Here is an 18771-nt window from a genome sequence, read left to right as displayed (position 1 = left end):
GAAAGCAAAATTCATATAATAAAAAGGTAGCAATTAGTGTTCAGTTAAATTTCTGAGCAGTTTAACATTATTACAGAAAACTTTTCAATTAGCCGATTCGTGGTCACCGAGGCTAACTTTTAGGTTAAGCACGCCCACTGCTGCTGACCAACATAAGACATTCAAGTTACAGTTACATAAGAAGCCAAGAATCAGCCAGTTTGTTTTTCTGTGACAAGTGGTTTGCAAGGAGAAAATGTAGTTATTGTTCAAGCACAAACTCCAAACTTAAGTTTTCAGTGCCAGTAGCCAGACGAATTAAATGAGAATTAATTTGTTCAAGAAAATCAAATATGAGCTGGTTCTGGTGCTCAGACTACAGCCCCCTGGCACTTTTCCACAAAGGGTATGAACAGGCTGCACTTGAGTACCGTAACCCTTTTTGTGGCTGAACAATGTTGTGTTTTTAATTTAAAAATTCAGTAAGTAGTTATGAAAGAAGTTGCAGGTTATTTTTCTTGGATAACTTAATTTCAGCATGCCAACTTACACAAGAAAATAGCTGGACGAATAAAATAAGTAGGACATAAGAAATTCAGACATGTGACCCCAGTACAGAATTACAAATCTGTTTTATTGAGAAAGCACACAAGATCATCTTAAAAAAAAAAAAAAAAAAAAAAAAAAAACGGGGGTTGGGGGGGGGAGAAGACAAAACACGGCCAACAATTTGCCATTTAACAAAAAAAAAAAAGAAAAAAAAAAATTATCGTTGCTAGGAGATCAGGTGGAGGTGGGGTATCCTTAGAATCTTCCAGAGCGTTCTCTGTCTCGCGACCTCCGCCTCTCACGGTCCCGTCGTCGATCCCTTGAGCGGGAGCGCCGTTCTCGGGATCGAGAGCGAGAACGATGTCTGGTGTGGGAGAAGAGACATTTCATTGCTTTCTGGTCACCTCAAATTCAAGTTGATACGATGTGAATTCTGCCCTGGCTGGTTTTCTGTACCTTTTCCTGCGGCGCCCATATAACTCCCTGCGTAGTTCCCGGGATATGGGTTTCAGGTGCATGAAGTTGCAGAAGCCACCTCTGGTGCACTCTCTGTGGGAAATCAGTACAGAAAGGGTTAAACTGAGCTGGGCTTGTGTTTGGTGGACCTGCGCCACATTGAAAAGTTCCCTGTCACATGCTGAGCAGCTTGACAGAACCTGAGCCACCCAAGCTGAATATCCGGGCCTGTAGCCACAAAGCCACTCAAAGCTCTCTCGAAGAACTCCTAACGTAAGCTGGTTCACACGGAAATTTTTTTAAATTATATGTAGTTTCCAAAACCTGAGACCCCACACGTGAAGACAAAAAAAAAAAAAAAAAAAAAAAAAAATCATAGATCTAACAGTGTTGTTTATACAGTGTGTGGTGTGCAGCTACACGGTAAAAACAACACACCACACAAGAACAGATTTCACACACGAACCTTCCCAGGTCAGACAGGAAATCTCGCAAAATCTCAAGATTAAACGTGAGTTCAGAGTAAACTAACGGAGATAATTTGTGGACTATTTACAACAGAGGAAAAAAACGATACAAAAAGAAAAGGCGTTCTTTAAAGGAGTGGAGACAGCACGACCACCGGACTTTCTGGTAAGTCAGAACAGCTGTTTTGATTTTATTTTCCGCTCCGTACATTCGTCACCTTGCTTTCTGATTGGCTACACGTCACATTCAGCAGGCTGCGTGCTTGTTTGTGGTCGGAGGACACAACACACGCTGCGATATCGGCCCAAGACAATCCAACATGTTGAATATCCCAGATTTGTGATCAGAGCGCTCCTTGCAACCTTCTGAGCAGATCAGAGCACTCTTAACACACCACACACGGCAGGAAAATTTGGTAAGATTATCTTTAGTGTCATCACGACTGTCGGGGGCATCCTTAAGATTGTTGGAAGGGGAAGATTGGGTCTGATATCAGCCTAATTATCTTGCTGTGTGAACCATGCATTAGCCTAAAATTTCCTGGCAAGGAGAGCCAGTCTGAGTAAGGAGGGGACAAAAACTATTTTGACACCATTGTGGAGGAGGCGGGGTTGACCCCGTTGCTAGGTATGACGCAATCCTCTAAGAGCTGTGATTGGTTGTCACGGAACGGGGAGGAGAAATAAATAAACAAATGTACTCCGCCCTCCTAGTCATGAATGGACAGAAAAATCAACCGATCATAAGCTGAACTGCATTAAGACATGTAATCATGCAGATAACTTTATGATAATTTAATTTTGCTGAGTTTCATCAATTGTTACACAGCTTGTAAATGTCTGAACGCACCTCATGCACATGCCGATTATCAATATATTAAAAGCGTGCATGCATGTGTGAGTGTGTGTTTATTTAGTACGTTCATTGAGTACATAATATAATTATAAATACAACCCCTGGCAAAAATTATGGAATCACCGGCCTCGGAGGATGTTCATTCAGTTGTTTAATTTTGTAGAAAAAAAGCAGATCACAGACATGACACAAAACTAAAGTCATTTCAAATGGCAACTTTCTGGCTTTAAGAAACACTATAAGAAATCAAGAAAAAAAGATTGTGGCAGTCAGTAACAGTTACTTTTTTAGACCAAGCAGAGGAAAAAAATATGGAATCACTCAATTCTGAGGAAAAAATTATGGAATCACCCTGTAAATTTCCATCCCCAAAACTAACACCTGCATCATATCAGATCTGCTCGTTAGTCTGCATCTAAAATGGAGTGAACACACCTTGGAGAGCTGTTGCACCAAGTGGACTGACATGAATCATGGCTCCAACACGAGAGATGTCAATTGAAACAAAGGAGAGGATTATCAAACTCTTAAAAGAGAGTAAATCATCACGCAAGGTTGCAAAAGATGTTGGTTGTTCACAGTCAGCTGTGTCTAAACTCTGGACTAAATACAAACAACATGGGAAGGTTGTTAAAGGCAAACATACTGGTAGACCAAGGAAGACATCAAAGCATCAAGACAGAAAACTTAAAGCAATATGATTCAAAAATCAAAAAATGTACAACAAAACAAATGAGGAACGAATGGGAGGAAACTGGAGTCAACGTCTGTGACCGAACTATAAGAAACCGCCTAAAGGAAATGGGATTTACATACAGAAAAGCTAAACGAAAGCCATCATCTAACACCTAAACAGAAAAAAAACAAGGTTACAATGGGCTAAGGAAAAGCAATCGTGGACTGTGGATGACTGGATGAAAGTCATATTCAGTGATGAATCTCGAATCTGCATTGGGCAAGGTGATGATGCTGGAACTTTTGTTTGGTGCCTTTCCAATGAGATTTATAAAGATGACTGCCTGAAGAGAACATGTAAATTTCCACAGTCATTGATGATATGGGGCTGCATGTCAGGTAAAGGCACTGGGGAGATGGCTGTCATTACATCATCAATAAATGCACAAGTTTATGCTGATATTTTGGACAATTGAAAGGATGTTTGGGGATGATGAAATCATTTTTCAAGATGATAATGCATCTTGCCATAGAGCAAAAACTGCAAAAACATTCCTTGCAAAAAGACACATAGGGTCAATGTCATGGCATAGGGTCAATGTCAATGAGCAGATCTGATTTGATGCAGGTGTTAATTTGGGGGATGAAAATTTACAGGGTGATTCCATAATTTTTTCCTCAGAATTGAGTGATTCCATATTTTTTTCCTCTGCTTGGTCTAAAAAAGTAACCGTTACTGACTGCCACAATCTTTTTTTCTTGATTTCTTATAGTGTTTCTTAAAGCCAGAAAGTTGCCATTTGAAATGACTTTAGTTTTGTGTCATGTCTGTGATCTGCTTTTTTTCTACAAAATTAAACAACTGAATGAACATCCTCTGAGGCCGGTGATTCCATAATTTTTGCCAGGGGTTGTATGTTAAAATAAATGCATGACAAGAAAGTGAAAACATTTATTTCCATTGTGGTCCATTTAAAATCAAATGACAAAATAAATGTAATAATAAAAGAAAATAATATTAATAGTAGAGATTAAAAAAAAATTATATTAACAGTGTGTATATGATAAGAACCTAAATAATTTATAAAAATCATTAAGACAGTAAATTAACATAAGATAATTACACAGATCAAGTCGGTAGCGCGTGACTCACTGGCATCCTACATACGGTGAATATCTCTGCTTCCTCTCTGTCTTTTCTGTCATTTCCTGTTTAAGACACTCTTAGGCTTCTTAAAAGTCCTCCTCTTACCAGTTTGGCACCTTAGGAGCTCTCTTAAGGCCTAAGGTGCTTTGCAGACAACTTTCATCTTACCAAGGGAAAATTCTAAGAATTTGACGAATTCTAAGATTTTTCTTAGAATAACGTCACTACGAGCTATAGTTAGCCTTAGACTGCTTTGTGGATATGGGCCCTGTTCTTTATGTTGCCAAAGGCTCACTTTGTCCTCATATGATCTTCGAATGAGGAACCAAACAAGGAAAAAACAAAAAACAAAACTGAAGACAATGTTCCCAAATGTTTAACAAACAATGCTGCCACTGCTCAAAATTACATTTGCAAATGTTCTGGTTTTTGAATGTAGCCTGGATGCTTCTTTTAATGAAATTTTGTGCAATACGAGTATGCTGCAGTTGTGAATATCTGACATCTGCTACCTTCAGAGATAATCTTTGCTTGCCTCTACTGGTGGTTGGCTCTCACTGAGGTATTGTATCACTTCTTGTTCCGGAGCACAGCGGTGTTTTGCTGTATCTGTTAGCTGTTTAATCTGCGCAGTTAGATTGATCTAGTTAACTAGATAACGATTTGTTTTACAGTGTAATCTTCACGTGCCTTAACTAAAGCACTCCCTCTGCTGAATCACCTCTAAATTATTTACACATTATTCACTTTGTGTGTTTTTAGGAATCCGCTAGCTTAGCGCAGCTACTAGCTCTTAGCCGGTTTAGCATGGCGGCTTCTCCTGTCTCTCCTGCAATTTTCTGCTCTGGGTGTGAGATGTTTAGTTATTCCTCGGCCTCCTTTAGCAGTAATGGTACTTGTAATAAGTGTAGCTTATTCGTAGCTTTGGAAGCCAGGCTGGGTGAATTGGAGACTCGGCTCCGCACCGTGGAAAATTCTACAGCTAGCCAGGCCCCTGTAGTCGGTGCGGACCAAGGTAGCTTAGCCACCGTTAGTTCCCTTCCAGCAGATCCCGAGCAGCCGGGAAAGCAGGCCGACTGGGTGACTGTGAGGAGGAAGTGTAGCCCTAAACAGAAGCCCCGTGTACACCGCCAACCCGTTCATATTTCTAACCGTTTTTCCCCACTCGGTGACACACCCACCGAGGATCAAACTCTGGTTATTGGCGACTCTGTTTTGAGAAATGTGAAGTTAGCAACACCAGCAACCATAGTCAATTGTCTTCCGGGGGCCAGAGCAGGCGACATTGAAGGAAATTTGAAACTGCTGGCTAAGGCTAAGCGTAAATTTGCTAAGATTGTAATTCAAGTCGGCAGTAATGACACCCGGTTACGCCAATCGGAGAGATCACTAAAATTAACATTGAATCGGTGTGTAACTTTGCAAAAACAATGTCGGACTCTGTAGTTTTCTCTGGGCCCCTCCCCAGTCGGACCGGGAGTGACATGTTTAGCCGCATGTTCTCCCTGAATTGCTGGCTGTCTGAGTGGTGTCCAAAAAATGAGGTGGGCTTCATAGATAATTGGCAAAGCTTCTGGGGAAAACCTGGTCTTGTTAGGAGAGACGGCATCCATCCCACTTTGGATGGAGCAGCTCTCATTTCTAGAAATCTGGCCAATTTTCTTAAATCCTCCAAACCGTGACTATCCAGGGTTGGGACCAGGAAGCAGAGTTGTAGTCTTACACACCTCTCTGCAGCTTCTCTCCCCCTGCCATCCCCTCATTACCCCATCCCAGTAGAGACGGTGCCTGCTCCCAGACCACCAATAACCAGTAAAAATCTATTTAAGCATAAAAATTCAAAAAGAAAAAAATAATATAGCACCTTCAACTGCACCACAGACTAAAACAGTTAAAGGTGGTCTATTAAACATTAGGTCTCTCTCTTCTAAGTCCCTGTTAGTAAATGATATAATAATTGATCAACATATTGATTTATTCTGCCTTACAGAAACCTGGTTACAGCAGGATATGTTAGTTTAAATGAGTCAACACCCCCGAGTCACACTAACTGCCAGAATGCTTGCAGCACGGGCCGAGGCGGAGGATTAGCAGCAATCTTCCATTCCAGCTTATTAATTAATCAAAAACCCAGACAGAGCTTTAATTCATTTGAAAGCTTGACTCTTAGTCTTGTCCATCCAAATTGGAAGTCCCAAAAAACAGTTTTATTTGTTATTATCTATCGTCCACCTGGTCGTTACTGTGAGTTTCTCTGTGAATTTTCAGACCTTTTGTCTGACTTAGTGCTTAGCTCAAATAAGATAATTATAGTGGACGATTTTAACATCCACACAGATGCTGAGAATGACAGCCTCAACACTGCATTTAATCTATTATTAGACTCAATTGGCTTTGCTCAAAATGTAAATGAGTCCACCCACCACTTTAATCATATCTTAGATCTTGTTCTGACTTATGGTATGGAAATTGAAGACTTAACAGTATATACAGGCCAATCTCCAACCTTCCTTTTCTCTCAAAAATTCTTGAAAGGGTAGTTGTAAAACAGCTAACTGATCATCTGCAGAGGAATGGTCTATTTGAAGAGTTTCAGTCAGGTTTTAGAATTCATCATAGAATTTGTTCATGTAAATGGGGAATCTTCTTCACAGACTAAGGTTAATTATGGAGTTCCACAAGATTCTGTGCTAGGATCAATTTTATTCACTTTATACGTTTTCCTTAGGCAGTATTATTAGACGGCATTGCTTAAATTTTCATTGTTACGCAGATGATACCCAGCTTTATCTATCCATGAAGCCAGAGGACACACACCAATTAGCTAAACTGCAGGATTGTCTTACAGACATAAAGACATGGATGACCTCTAATTTCCTGCTTTTAAACTCAGATAAAACTGAAGTTATTGTACTTGGCCCCACAAATCTTAGAAACATGGTGTCTAACGAGATCCTTACTCTGGATGGCATTACCCTGACCTCTAGTAATACTGTGAAAAATCTTGGAGTCACTTTTGATCAGGATATGTCATTCAATGCGCATATTAAACAAATATGTAGGACTGCTTTTTTGCATTTGCGCAATATCTCTAAAATTAGAAAGGTCTTGTCTCAGAGTGATGCTGAAAAACTAATTCAAGCATTTATTTCCTCTAGGCTGGACTATTGTAATTCATTATTATCAGGTTGTCCTAAAAGTTCCCTGAAAAGCCTTCAGTTAATTCAAAATGCTGCAGCTGGAGTGCTAACAGGGACTAGAAGGAGAGAGCATATCTCACCCATATTGGCTTCTCTTCATTGGCTTCCTGTTAATTCTAGAATAGAATTTAAAATTCTTCTTCTTACTTATAAGGTTTTGAATAATCAGGTCCCATCTTATCTTAGGGACCTCATAGTACCATATCACCCCAATAGAGCGCTTCGCTCTCAGATTGCAGGCTTACTTGTAGTTCCTAGGGTTTGTAAGAGTAGAATGGGAGGCAGAGCCTTCAGCTTTCAGGCTCCTCTCCTGTGGAACCAGCTCCCAATTCAGATCAGGGAGACAGACACCCTCTCTACTTTTAAGATTAGGCTTAAAACTTTCCTTTTTGGTAAAGCTTATAGTTAGGGCTGGATCAGGTGACCCTGAACCATCCCTTAGTTATGCTGCTATAGACTTAGACTGCTGGGGGGTTCCCATGATGCACTGAGTGTTTCTTTCTCTTTTTGCTCTGTATGCACTACTCTGCATTTAATCATTAGTGATTGATCTCTGCTCCCCTCCACAGCATGTCTTTTTCCTGGTTCTCTCCCTCAGCCCCAACCAGTCCCAGCAGAAGACTGCCCCTCCTGAGCCTGGTTCTGCTGGAGGTTTCTTCATGTTAAAAGGGAGTTTTTCCTTCCCACTGTTGCCAAGTGCTTGCTCACAGGGAGTCGTCTTGACCGTTGGGGTTTTTCTGTAATTATTGTATGGCCTTGCCTTACAATATAAGGCGCCTTGGGGCAATTGTTTGTTGTGATTTGGCGCTATATAAATAAAATTGATTTGATTCACATTGATGGCACAACAGTTTCAGTATTAGCGCCATATTAAAAACAGAATGCTGCAGATCTGTTGGTTGCTTAAAATGTCTACTTTTTGTGAGACGACAGCTTGATTTTTCACATTATTCATTCACCAGATTAAAACCATAGACTATATAAGTTTGGGCAACTAGTAAGCAATGTTCCCACTAAGCTTTGCACTTGTGCAATCGCGCACTGCTCGCACATTCTCAGCGCACAAGAAAATCTATGCAGTGCATAAAATAAAATCCAAACCATAACATTTTTTTCTGTGCCATTTTGTAATGTAGTTCAGTGAGTGACAGGTGTCCAGCCAATGATAAAATACAGTTCACTTCGCTACGCAGCCAATCATGGCATTGACGGTGCTTGTGTACGTGCCCTGCCCATACGTGCCGTGGTGCTGTGCAAGTTAGCTAGGTAACAACAATGCGCCGGAGTTAAGAGACACAAATGCTAACACCTCATCATGGCGAAACGAAAAGGGCAGCGACACATCCACTCGCCAAACAAAAGTAAAAAAAGAAATGTGGTTCTTTTAAGATGGAAAGGCTGTCAGAGTATGTGCAAACAGAAGAACAAGCGGTGAAACTCGGTGAGATTTTTTTTTCCAAGTGAGAAATCTCTGCAAAACATGCAGCAAAGCCAAAGTAGCAAGCGAGTTTTTCGGAAGGAAAAAAATGCTGACTGAATGGAAGTTGGACTACCTCAAGCTTCACATTCACATTTGAATGCTGGTGGAATTGTACGAAGACTCAAGTTGGGAAGCGGATTGGTACATTATTGCGGGGAAAGCACAAAAGACCGAGCAAAAAGGAACAAACTGTCTCTCTCACACACACACACAAAAAAATGTGACCCTGAGCAAATTGAAGTTCTCATTGACAATATTGACAAAGGAGATCTCACAGCTTGTGGATATTTGTGCTACATTTCAAGCTTCCAGTGCAAACTGTGAAAGAGGATTCAGTTTAATGAATCATATCAAAACATCATCCAGAAATCGTCTTGAAGTGGCACATTTGGACAAGGTGATGCGCATAGCCAAAGCAAGAAGCAGACAGAACCATAAACCTGGACAAAGTGTACAACCACTGGAGAAGTGAGAAGGACAGACGTGAAAAATAAGGTAAAATTTTTGTCCGAATTGTGCATATTCTAGTGACATTTAAGATTTTTTTATTTGTAGATATAAAATCATTAAATGCTGTTACTACTTGATAATTTATGGGTAGTAGAAATGCTAATAAAAAATGGTGTAATTAGATATTTTACAGAGTTACAGGAATTTACACTGTATCATCAGCTACAGCATGTCATTGTGAAGAAAGCAAATGTTTTAATGTGAACTAACTGTTATGTCTGAAAGGTGTATATGTCTCATTTCTTCCAGAGCAGGACCCTCACCCAGGCCATAACTGGACCCTCACCCAGGCAAAAGCAGGACTCTCACATATAACATACTACACATCTCACAAATGACAAGATTTGTCTTTTTCATTTTAAGTGGGCCAAATCACATATTCAAAGTAAACGAATGGAAATTGCTGCTGTAATGTGATTCTTTTAATACGGCATGTAAATTGCTATGATCCCAGGTTTTGAACAGGTGTGATACTGGTGTGTGGCCACAGCGTGCACATCTGATGTTGCTCACAGTGGTTCTCAGTGTACTCAGGGAGCACGAAAAATTAGAGGGAACATTACTAGTAAGAATGTCCCCTGGGCGCCTCCCCGGAGAGATGTTCCAGGCACGTCCATTTGGGAGGAGACGCCAGAGAAGACCAAAGAAGACTCCACTAGGTGGAGAGATTATATCTCCATACTGGCCTGGAAAGGCCTTGGTATCCACCAGACAGAGGTGGTTAATGTGGGCCAGGAATGGGAAGTTTGGGGTCCCCTGCTGGAACTGTTGTCTCCACAACCCAATCCCGGATAAGCGGTTGGAAATCAATGATTTACGAGGTCTGTGAGAAAAGTATCGGACCTTTTTATTTTTTTCAAAAACCATATGGATTTGAATCACGTGTGATTGCATCAGCCAAGCTTGAACCTTTGTGCGCATGCGTGAGTTTTTTCACGCCTGTCGGTTGCGTCATTCGCCTGTCAGCAGGCTTTGTGTGAGCAGTGGTCCACCCCTCGTCGGACTTTTATTGCAAATAAATGTCTGAACGATTTGGAGCTTTGCTGCATCAATTTTTTTCCAGAAACTGTGAGAGACCTCCAGGTGGACACCGTTCGGAAAATTAATATGGCTTTCAGGGACGATTTTATGGGGATTATACAGAATAAGGAGTGTTACTGCCGCTTTAAGGACAGCCCACAACTGCTGAGAGTGCGGCGCGCTCCCAGCACCGATCGACATGCTCAGACCCCGCTGAAACAACCAGATCATTTCCAACGTGAAGGCTTTGTTGATCCGGGACCTCATCTGACTTTCACAAAAAGGCAGGAGACGTGGACATCAGCACTTTTTCGGCACATTCCACTGTTACAGGAGTTTTTTTTCATGGAAAGAAAAGCAGAGGGACGCGACATGGAGCCGTTCATTACACGGGACAAAACCACCTCGGTGTTGGTCTCACAGGACGGCTTTCAGATGGATTCCGGTTGCTTTTCAGTCATGTGATTATTCGATTGTGATTGTGCATGAGCTGGACATGCCCCAACATGTCCTGGAAGGCTTCATCACGGCGTTGCTTTGCGCAATGCGGCTCCACCGCGACGCACGGAACTCCTCCGCACGTCTGTCTTAATGTGCCAAAAAAGTGCTGATGTCCACGTCTTTTCACAATTCCTGTGCTAGTCAGACGACATACCGGATCAAGACAGCGTCCAGTTTAGAAATGAACGGCACATTCCACTGTTGCAGGAGTTTTTGTCATGGAAAGACGAGCGGCTCCACCGCGCGTCACGGTGGAGCCGCATGGCGCAAAGCAACGCCGTGATGAAGCCTTCCAGGACATGTTGGGGCATGTCCAGCTCAAGCACAATCACAATCAGATAATCACATGACTGAAAAGCAAACAGAATCCATCTGAAGTCCACCTGAAAGCCGTCCTGTGAGACCAACACCGAGGTGGTTTTGTCCCGTGTAATGAACGGCTCCGTGGCGCGTCCCTCCGCTTTTCTTTCCATGAAAAAAACTCCTGTAACAGTGGAATGTGCCGAAAAAGTGCTGATGTCCACGTCTCCTGCCTTTTTGTGAAAGTCAGACGAGGTCCTGGATCAACAAAACCTTCACGTTGGAAATGATCTGGTTGTTTCAGCAGGGTCTGAGCATGTCGATCGGTGCTGGGAGCGCGCCACACTCTCAGCAGTTGTGGGCCGTCCTTAAAGCGGCAGTAACACTCCTTAATCTGTATAATCCCCATAAAATTGTCCCTGAAAGCCATATTAATTTTCCGAATGGTGTCCACCTGGAGGTCTCTCACAGTTTCTGGAAAAAAATTGATGCAGCAAAGCTCCAAATCGGTCAGACATTTATTTGCAATAAAAATCCGACGAGAGGGGTGGACCACTGCTCACACAAAGCCTTTTCACAGGCAAATGATGCAACCGACAGACGTGAAAAAATTCACGCATGCGCACGAAGGTTCAAGCTTGGCTGATGCAATCACACGTGTTTCAAATCCATATGGTTTTTGAAAAAAATAAAAAGGTCCGATACTTTTCTCACAGACCTCGTATGCAAAGTTTTGGATTTGTTTAAAGCAGTTCTCTTTGCAGATGATACAAACCTGTTTTGTACAGGAGAAAATTTGCAACAATTATCCGATTTACAAATTGAAATGATAGTTTGATATTAATAAATTATCACTAAATTTGTCTAAAATTAAAATAATGTTATTTGGAAATTATAAAAAAGACATACAAATTCAGTTAAACATACAAGGGATAAAAAATAGAACGGGTCAAAGAGAATAAGTTTTTAGGTGTAAAAAAAGGAATAAAGTTCATTTTATGAAGCTCCGTTATAAAGCACAAAATGAGTTCCTTGTCAGCTGATGCCTGTGAAGTTAGTCAAAGTTTTGTGCATGTTCAAACTGAGCAGAGATCAGGTGGGAGCTTTGTCTTCGACTTTTCCTGCGGCTGATTTTTTCATTCTGGGCTTCTGCTCTGGTGTCAGTGGGGACTGTAGCTCAGCAGTCATGAAAGCAAGTGTCCCTCAGACAAGTAATCTGCGCTCCAATTACTGTTATGACAACAACCTGCAGCATTAATAACAAGCTGTTACCATGGCAGACCGACAAGATAAATACTGATGAATCCTTTGTTCCATATTCCGGTACAATGTTGCATTTAGTTTAGATTTTGTATGCATTTATTCTGTGCATTTGTTCTTTTTTGGCTTACAACTGTGTATCTGACAGCACCTGGATGAAATACCTAGCGTGGAACTTGTTAATATATAAGTAGGTACATTAAATTTCTGTGAGCTCACTATAAGCTTTGTGTTTTTTGCCCATTTGTATAATCAGAGGTTGACTCCAGAGCTGTGTGTGGAGTGCCTGTCAAAAGAGGACAAAGTGAGTTCCTGAACTGGACAACTAGTCACATGACTTTGTTCAGTCCCTGCAATGTTTTTTTTTTAAACCATTTATATTTTTTATGGGGCTTTTCGGTGTAGGGCACTAGATATAGAAAGGAAGAAGTTTTCACTCAAGCTGAAGCAACGTTACTTGGACTAACGTGACTGTATGCCACCACCACACAATACCACGCTACCCGATGCCATTATTGATTCCGCTGTGCTCCATTGTTGCTGAGCTATAAATCATGCAGGTCTGTTGTTTGAACTTTTCATACCGTACACAATGCCAGTAAAAACTAACAGCTCAAAGAGCACATGATAAAAGTAAAAAAAATGCTCATTACAGCCTGGCTGCGGTCCTCTGCATTTCACCTCCTCAAGTTCTCTCACGATTGTGTTAATAAAGTCCATTAACTCCTGCTCACAGACCACTCGCAGCGAGAGGACTGTCCACAGCCAATATAACTCCTCACGGAGGACATCTCCATGCCCACTCAGGAACGAGCAGGCTGTAGCTCCGTAGTCACAGGGAGAATGACAAACTAGAAGAGAAATTAGAGCGCACACTGCAGCGCTGCACAAGAAGAAAGATAAATGAGAACACGCATCAGAGCGCACACCTGCAGCGTGGCCCAGGAAAATGATAAACCAGAAGAGAAAAATCAGCAATAAAGTCCAATACTCCTGGAAATAATGTTCTTCTGACTTTTCCATTTATCTTTGGAGAGGTGTTCTCTTCACGGATGAATCCCGGTTCACACTGTTCAGGGCAGATGGCAGACAGCGTGTGTGGTCGTCATGTGGGGTGAGGCGTTTTCTGATGTCACGTTGTGGGATCGAGTGGCCCCATGGTGCGGTGGGGTTATGGTAATGGGGCAGGCGTCTGTTATGGACGAAGACACAGGTGCATTTTACTGATGGCATTCTGAATGCACAGAGATTACGTGACGAGATCCTGAGGCCCATTGGTGTGCCTACATTCCAAGAACATCACTCATGTTGCAGCAGGATAATGCACGGCCCCATGTTGCAAGGATCTGTACACAATTCTTGGAAGCTGAAAATGTCCCATTCATTGCATGGGCCGGCATACTCACCGGACATGTCACCCATTGAGCATGTTTGGGATGCTCTGGACCGGCGTATACGACAGCGTGTACCAGTTCCTGCCAATATCCAGCAACTTCGCACAGCCATTGAAGAGGAGTGGACCAACATTCCACAGGCCACAATTGACAACCTGATCAACTCTATGCGAAGGAGCTGTGTTGCACTGCATGAGGCAAATGGTGGTCACAACAGATACTGACTGGTATCCCCCCCCCAATAAAACAAAACTGCACCTTTCAGAGTGGCCTTTTATTGTGGACAGTCTAAGGCACACCTGTGCACTAATCATGGTGTCTAATCAGCATCTTGATATGGCACACCTGTGAGGTGGGATGGATTAGCTCAGCAAAGGAGAAGTGCTCAACAATCACAGATTTAGACTGGTTTGTGAACAATATTTGAGGGAAATGGTGATATTGTGTATGTGGAAAAAGTTTTAGATCTGAGTTCATCTCATACAAAATGGGAGCAAAACCAAGTGTTGCATTTATATTTTTGTTGAGTGTATATAATTTTTAAGGTTTTATGGATATTTACAGAGGTTGATATAGGCAAGCATCAACAATCAGACAATAAGACAAAAAAATAACTGTGATGAAGAGTATTATTAATTAAAGAACAAGCCATCTTATTTTCTTGCTGATGTTACATCAGTAGGTGTCTGGACAGCCATCTGATTTCATCTGATTTTTGATTGAGTGGTTTTGCTCCCATTTTGTATGAGATGAACTCAAAGATCTAAAACTTTTTCCACATACACAATATCACCATTTCCCTCAAATATTGTTCACAAACCAGTCTAAATCTGTGATAGTGAGCACTTCTCCTTTGCTGCGATAATCCATCCCACCTCACAGGTGTGCCATATCAAGATGCTGATTAGACACCATGATTAGTGCACAGGTGTGCCTTAGACTGCCCACAATAAAAGGCCACTCTGAAAGGTGCAGTTTTGTTTTATTGGGGGGGGGATACCAGTCAGTATCTGGTGTGACCACCATTTGCCTCATGCAGTGCAACACATCTCCTTCGCATAGAGTTGATCAGATTGTCAATTGTGGCCTGTGGAATGTTGGTCCACTCCTCTTCAATGGCTGTGCGAAGTTGCTGGATACTGGCAGGAACTGGTACACGCCGGTCCAGAGCATCCCAAACATGCTCAATGGGTGACATGTCCGGTGAGTATGCCGGCCATGCAAGAACTGGGACATTTTCAGCTTCCAAGAATTGTGTACAGATCCTTGCAACATGGGGCCGTGCATTATCCTGCTGCAACATGAGGTGATGTTCTTGGACGGCACAACAATGGGCCTCAGGATCTTGTCACAGTATCTCTGTGCATTCAAAATGCCATCAATAAAATGCACCTGTGTTCTTCGTCCATAACAGACGCCTGCCCATACCATAGCCCCACCGCCACCATGGGCCACTCGATCCACAACATTGACATCAGAAAACCGCTCACCCATATGATACCACACACGCTGTCTGCCATCTGCCCTGAACAGTGTGAACCGGGATTCATCCATGAAGAGAACACCTCTCCTATGTGCCAAACACCAGCGAATGTGAGCATTTGCCCACTCAAGTCGGATACGACGACGAACTGGAGTCAGGTCGAGACCCCGATGAGGACAACGAGCATGCAGATGAGCTTCCCTGAGACGGTTTCTGACAGTTTGTGCAGAAATTCTTTGGTTATGCAAACCGATTGTTTCAGCAGCTGTCCGAGTGGCTGGTCTCAGACGATCTTGGAGGTGAATATGCTGGATGTGGAGGTCCAGGGCTGGTGTGGTTACACGTGGTCTGCGGTTGTGAGGCTGGTTGGATGTACTGCCAAATTCTCTGGAATGCCTTTGGAGACGGCTTATGGTAGAGAAATGAACATTCAATACACGAGCAACAGCTCTGGTTGACATTCCTGCTGTCAGCATGACAACTGCACGCTCCCTCAAATCTTGCGACATCTGTGGCATTGTGCTGTGTGATAAAACTGCACCTTTCAGAGTGGCCTTTTATTGTGGGCAGTCTAAGGCACACCTGTGCACTAATCATGGTGTCTAATCAGCATCTTGATATGGCACACCTGTGAGGTGGGATGGATTATCTCAGCAAAGGAGAAGTGCTCACTATCACAGATTTAGACTGGTTTGTGAACAATATTTGAGGGAAATGGTGATATTGTGTATGTGGAAAAAGTTTCAGATCTTTGAGTTCATCTCATACAAAATGGGAGCAAAACCAAAAGTGTTGCGTTTATATTTTTGTTGAGTGTATATAATTTTTAAGGTTTTATGGATATTTACAGAGGTTGATATAGGCAAGCATCAACAATCAGACAATAAGACAAAACAGAGAAAAAAAAATAACTGTGATGAAGAGTATTATTAATTAAAGAACAAGCCACCTTATTTTCTTGCTGATGTTACATCAGTAGGTGTTTGGACAGCCATCTGATTTCACTCACCCCATTTCATACTGGCGGCAGCAGGCTTCCCTGAAGTCAGTAACTGGTGAAAGTTCTGCATGGATGGGTTGGCCATTGAACCAGCGGTTGTTGAGGTCCATGACTGCTTTTTCTGCATCTTCCTCCCGACGAAACTGAACACAAAGCACAAATACTTGGGCAATAAGTGGCTGCAAGGAAATGGAAGACAAACCAGATGTTTATCCAATGCAAGGACCAAATCCAAAGAATGACAACTACTTTCCAAGATCTGGAGACAGAACCAGACATAAATCCAGCATCTGCTTGAACTACGTTTAGACAACCCTGGTCTATTCAGTCAATATGAAGACACAGCAGGGACACAGATGCAGCAATATCTCAGGATCAACTGTTACTGATTTTAACTGTTTATGCCAGGCTCTGTTCTGACCATGTTTGGGAAACCTGCTTCCTGAGGACAGTGGCCAGTCCAAAGAGTAAAGAAGGGTGCGTATGACTCCATACCAAATAATAAACATGCTCTGCTGGCCCCTTTCCCCTTTATGCTGTATATAGTGTATGCAACAGGAAGTGATTCACAAGTGATATGAAAAGTGTTCTGCACAGTTTGCAAACCAGGGCTCGGTGGAGATTTTTTAAACTCCTGAATGTGATCGCTGTGTCACAACCCTTGGAATGCTTACAAAGTCACTTCCCCATGCCTGAAACAGAAATCACCCTCTCCGTTGAACAAATAACGGTATTTTTCTTCTGTAGCACCTTGGTCTACTCTGTTGGTACCACTTCAAGGAACAAACAAGGAAGTGGCATTCTACTCCTTTCCAAAGGGTATCGTTAAGAAATTATTCGATCCACCGACATCAATAACCTTATCGGTCCTTCAGAGCGGCCATTGGTCAGGAAAATGATCATTTCTCTCCATTGATTACAGACCCTGCAGCGAGTCTGTAATCAACTTTTCTGCAGTGCGGCTTTGCTTTGAACCTTGAACCAATCTAAGCAGCGATTCGCAGATTGAAGCAGGGGTTCAATCTAATGCTTCGCTGATTCATTGTTTTATTTCGCTTTATCTTAATTTTTCCCTGCTAAACCCTAAAGAGCTATGTCTGTGAGTAATATTTACATTTTTTTATGTTAAACCGACCTGTTATGGTCTTCTGAACAGTTGATAGATGTATTTTATAACTTAAAAACAGGTTCAAAGCTAACGCGTTAGCATGTCTATGGCATTTTCAATGTTAAAGTTAGCATTAAGCTGTTGCATAGAGGTGGGCGATACCGGGAATTTTGGTATTGATCCGATACCAAGTAATACAGGCCCAGTATCACCGATGTCAATACTTTTTCGTATTTAAGCTTCATAGATCCAAAGGATACAAAAGACCTAGGATAGAATTTCGCCAAACATTGTACGTGACAACAAAATACTTTATTATCACAATCAACATTTTTGTTTAAAAAAATATCACTCAACACAACTTAAAACAAAATCTCCTGAGGTAGAGGGCTGACAAACCACAATACAAGGGTGCGCTGCTCAGTGTTGTGTGACACAGCGCAGCGCTGTTCTTACAGACAGAGAGTAGACTTTGATGAATGTACGTGCGCAGCAGTCAGTGCGTGCGGGAGAGAAAAAAGTTTGAGAATTGATCTTTTTACACGAGGACCTTTCAATATCAATACCAGCGTTGGTATCGATATTAGGATCGATCCGCCCAACCGCTACTGTTGCGGCTGTCAGCACGTTTGTCTGCATTTGTTTTCTGTATAATAATTGGCTCAGCGCTTGTTGTAAAAGAGTGAAATGTATTACAAATTGTAATATTTTTAAATTTACTTTTGTTTATATATTAATATAGCAACAACAATAATAGTAATAATAACTAATAACACTACAATACAATTAAGAGAAAGACAAAAAGAACCTGATTAAAACAACAGGAAATATAAAAGTAAATATAAAATATAAAACTTAAAATATAAAGGATCAGGCTGCCTAGGTTATAATATATTTATAGCGCCTTATTTTCCATTCTGTACACTCCACAATCATAACACCTGTTTGAATAAACGTTTGTAATAGTAGTTCCTTGGGTTCTAAAGTCAAATAGTGCATTACAGAAGCTTGTAGTACACTCAAGAGAAGTTTTGTTTACAAAACGTCACTCCACTGCAGCAGCCAAGCTGCCCCAGTTACACACAATCAAAATCGCGCCCAGATTACATCATTTTGTGGGAGTCGGCCCTCTCTATGTTCTCTCTGCTCCTGGACCTAAGGCCTTTTTTGGCCATTTCTCTCGCCTGGACTTTTTTATGATGCTGTTATAACAACACCTGAGCCACAATCAAGTAGTATATACAGGGATGAGATTGGCAAATTCGATTTTCAGAGGAAAATAAGCCAGGGTCTAGGGGCCGCAGGCCCTGATGGGTCCAGGGCAGAGCCCTGGCCAGGGGGTCAGGGGGACGAAAAGCATTTTTGCTGTTTTAAAACATGTAAATT

General features: G+C 41.9%; 1 protein-coding gene across 1 annotated transcript in view; it reads right to left on the bottom strand.

Annotated features, from left to right (window-relative positions):
• Positions 1-771: 771 nt before the first annotated feature.
• The window catches only part of LOC117514565 (splicing factor U2AF 35 kDa subunit-like), a 54444-nt gene continuing 36444 nt past the window's right edge, over positions 772-18771 (bottom strand). The window contains 3 exon segments of the mRNA XM_034175093.1: positions 772-892; positions 985-1077; positions 16287-16420. Of these exon segments, the coding sequence (XP_034030984.1) occupies positions 784-892; positions 985-1077; positions 16287-16420 (336 nt within the window). The 3' untranslated portion in view covers positions 772-783.

This window comes from Thalassophryne amazonica, chromosome 1 (genome assembly GCF_902500255.1).
Source record: "Thalassophryne amazonica chromosome 1, fThaAma1.1, whole genome shotgun sequence".
Classification (NCBI taxonomy): domain Eukaryota; kingdom Metazoa; phylum Chordata; class Actinopteri; order Batrachoidiformes; family Batrachoididae; genus Thalassophryne; species Thalassophryne amazonica.
This window is presented reverse-complemented; position numbering and strand designations above follow the sequence as displayed.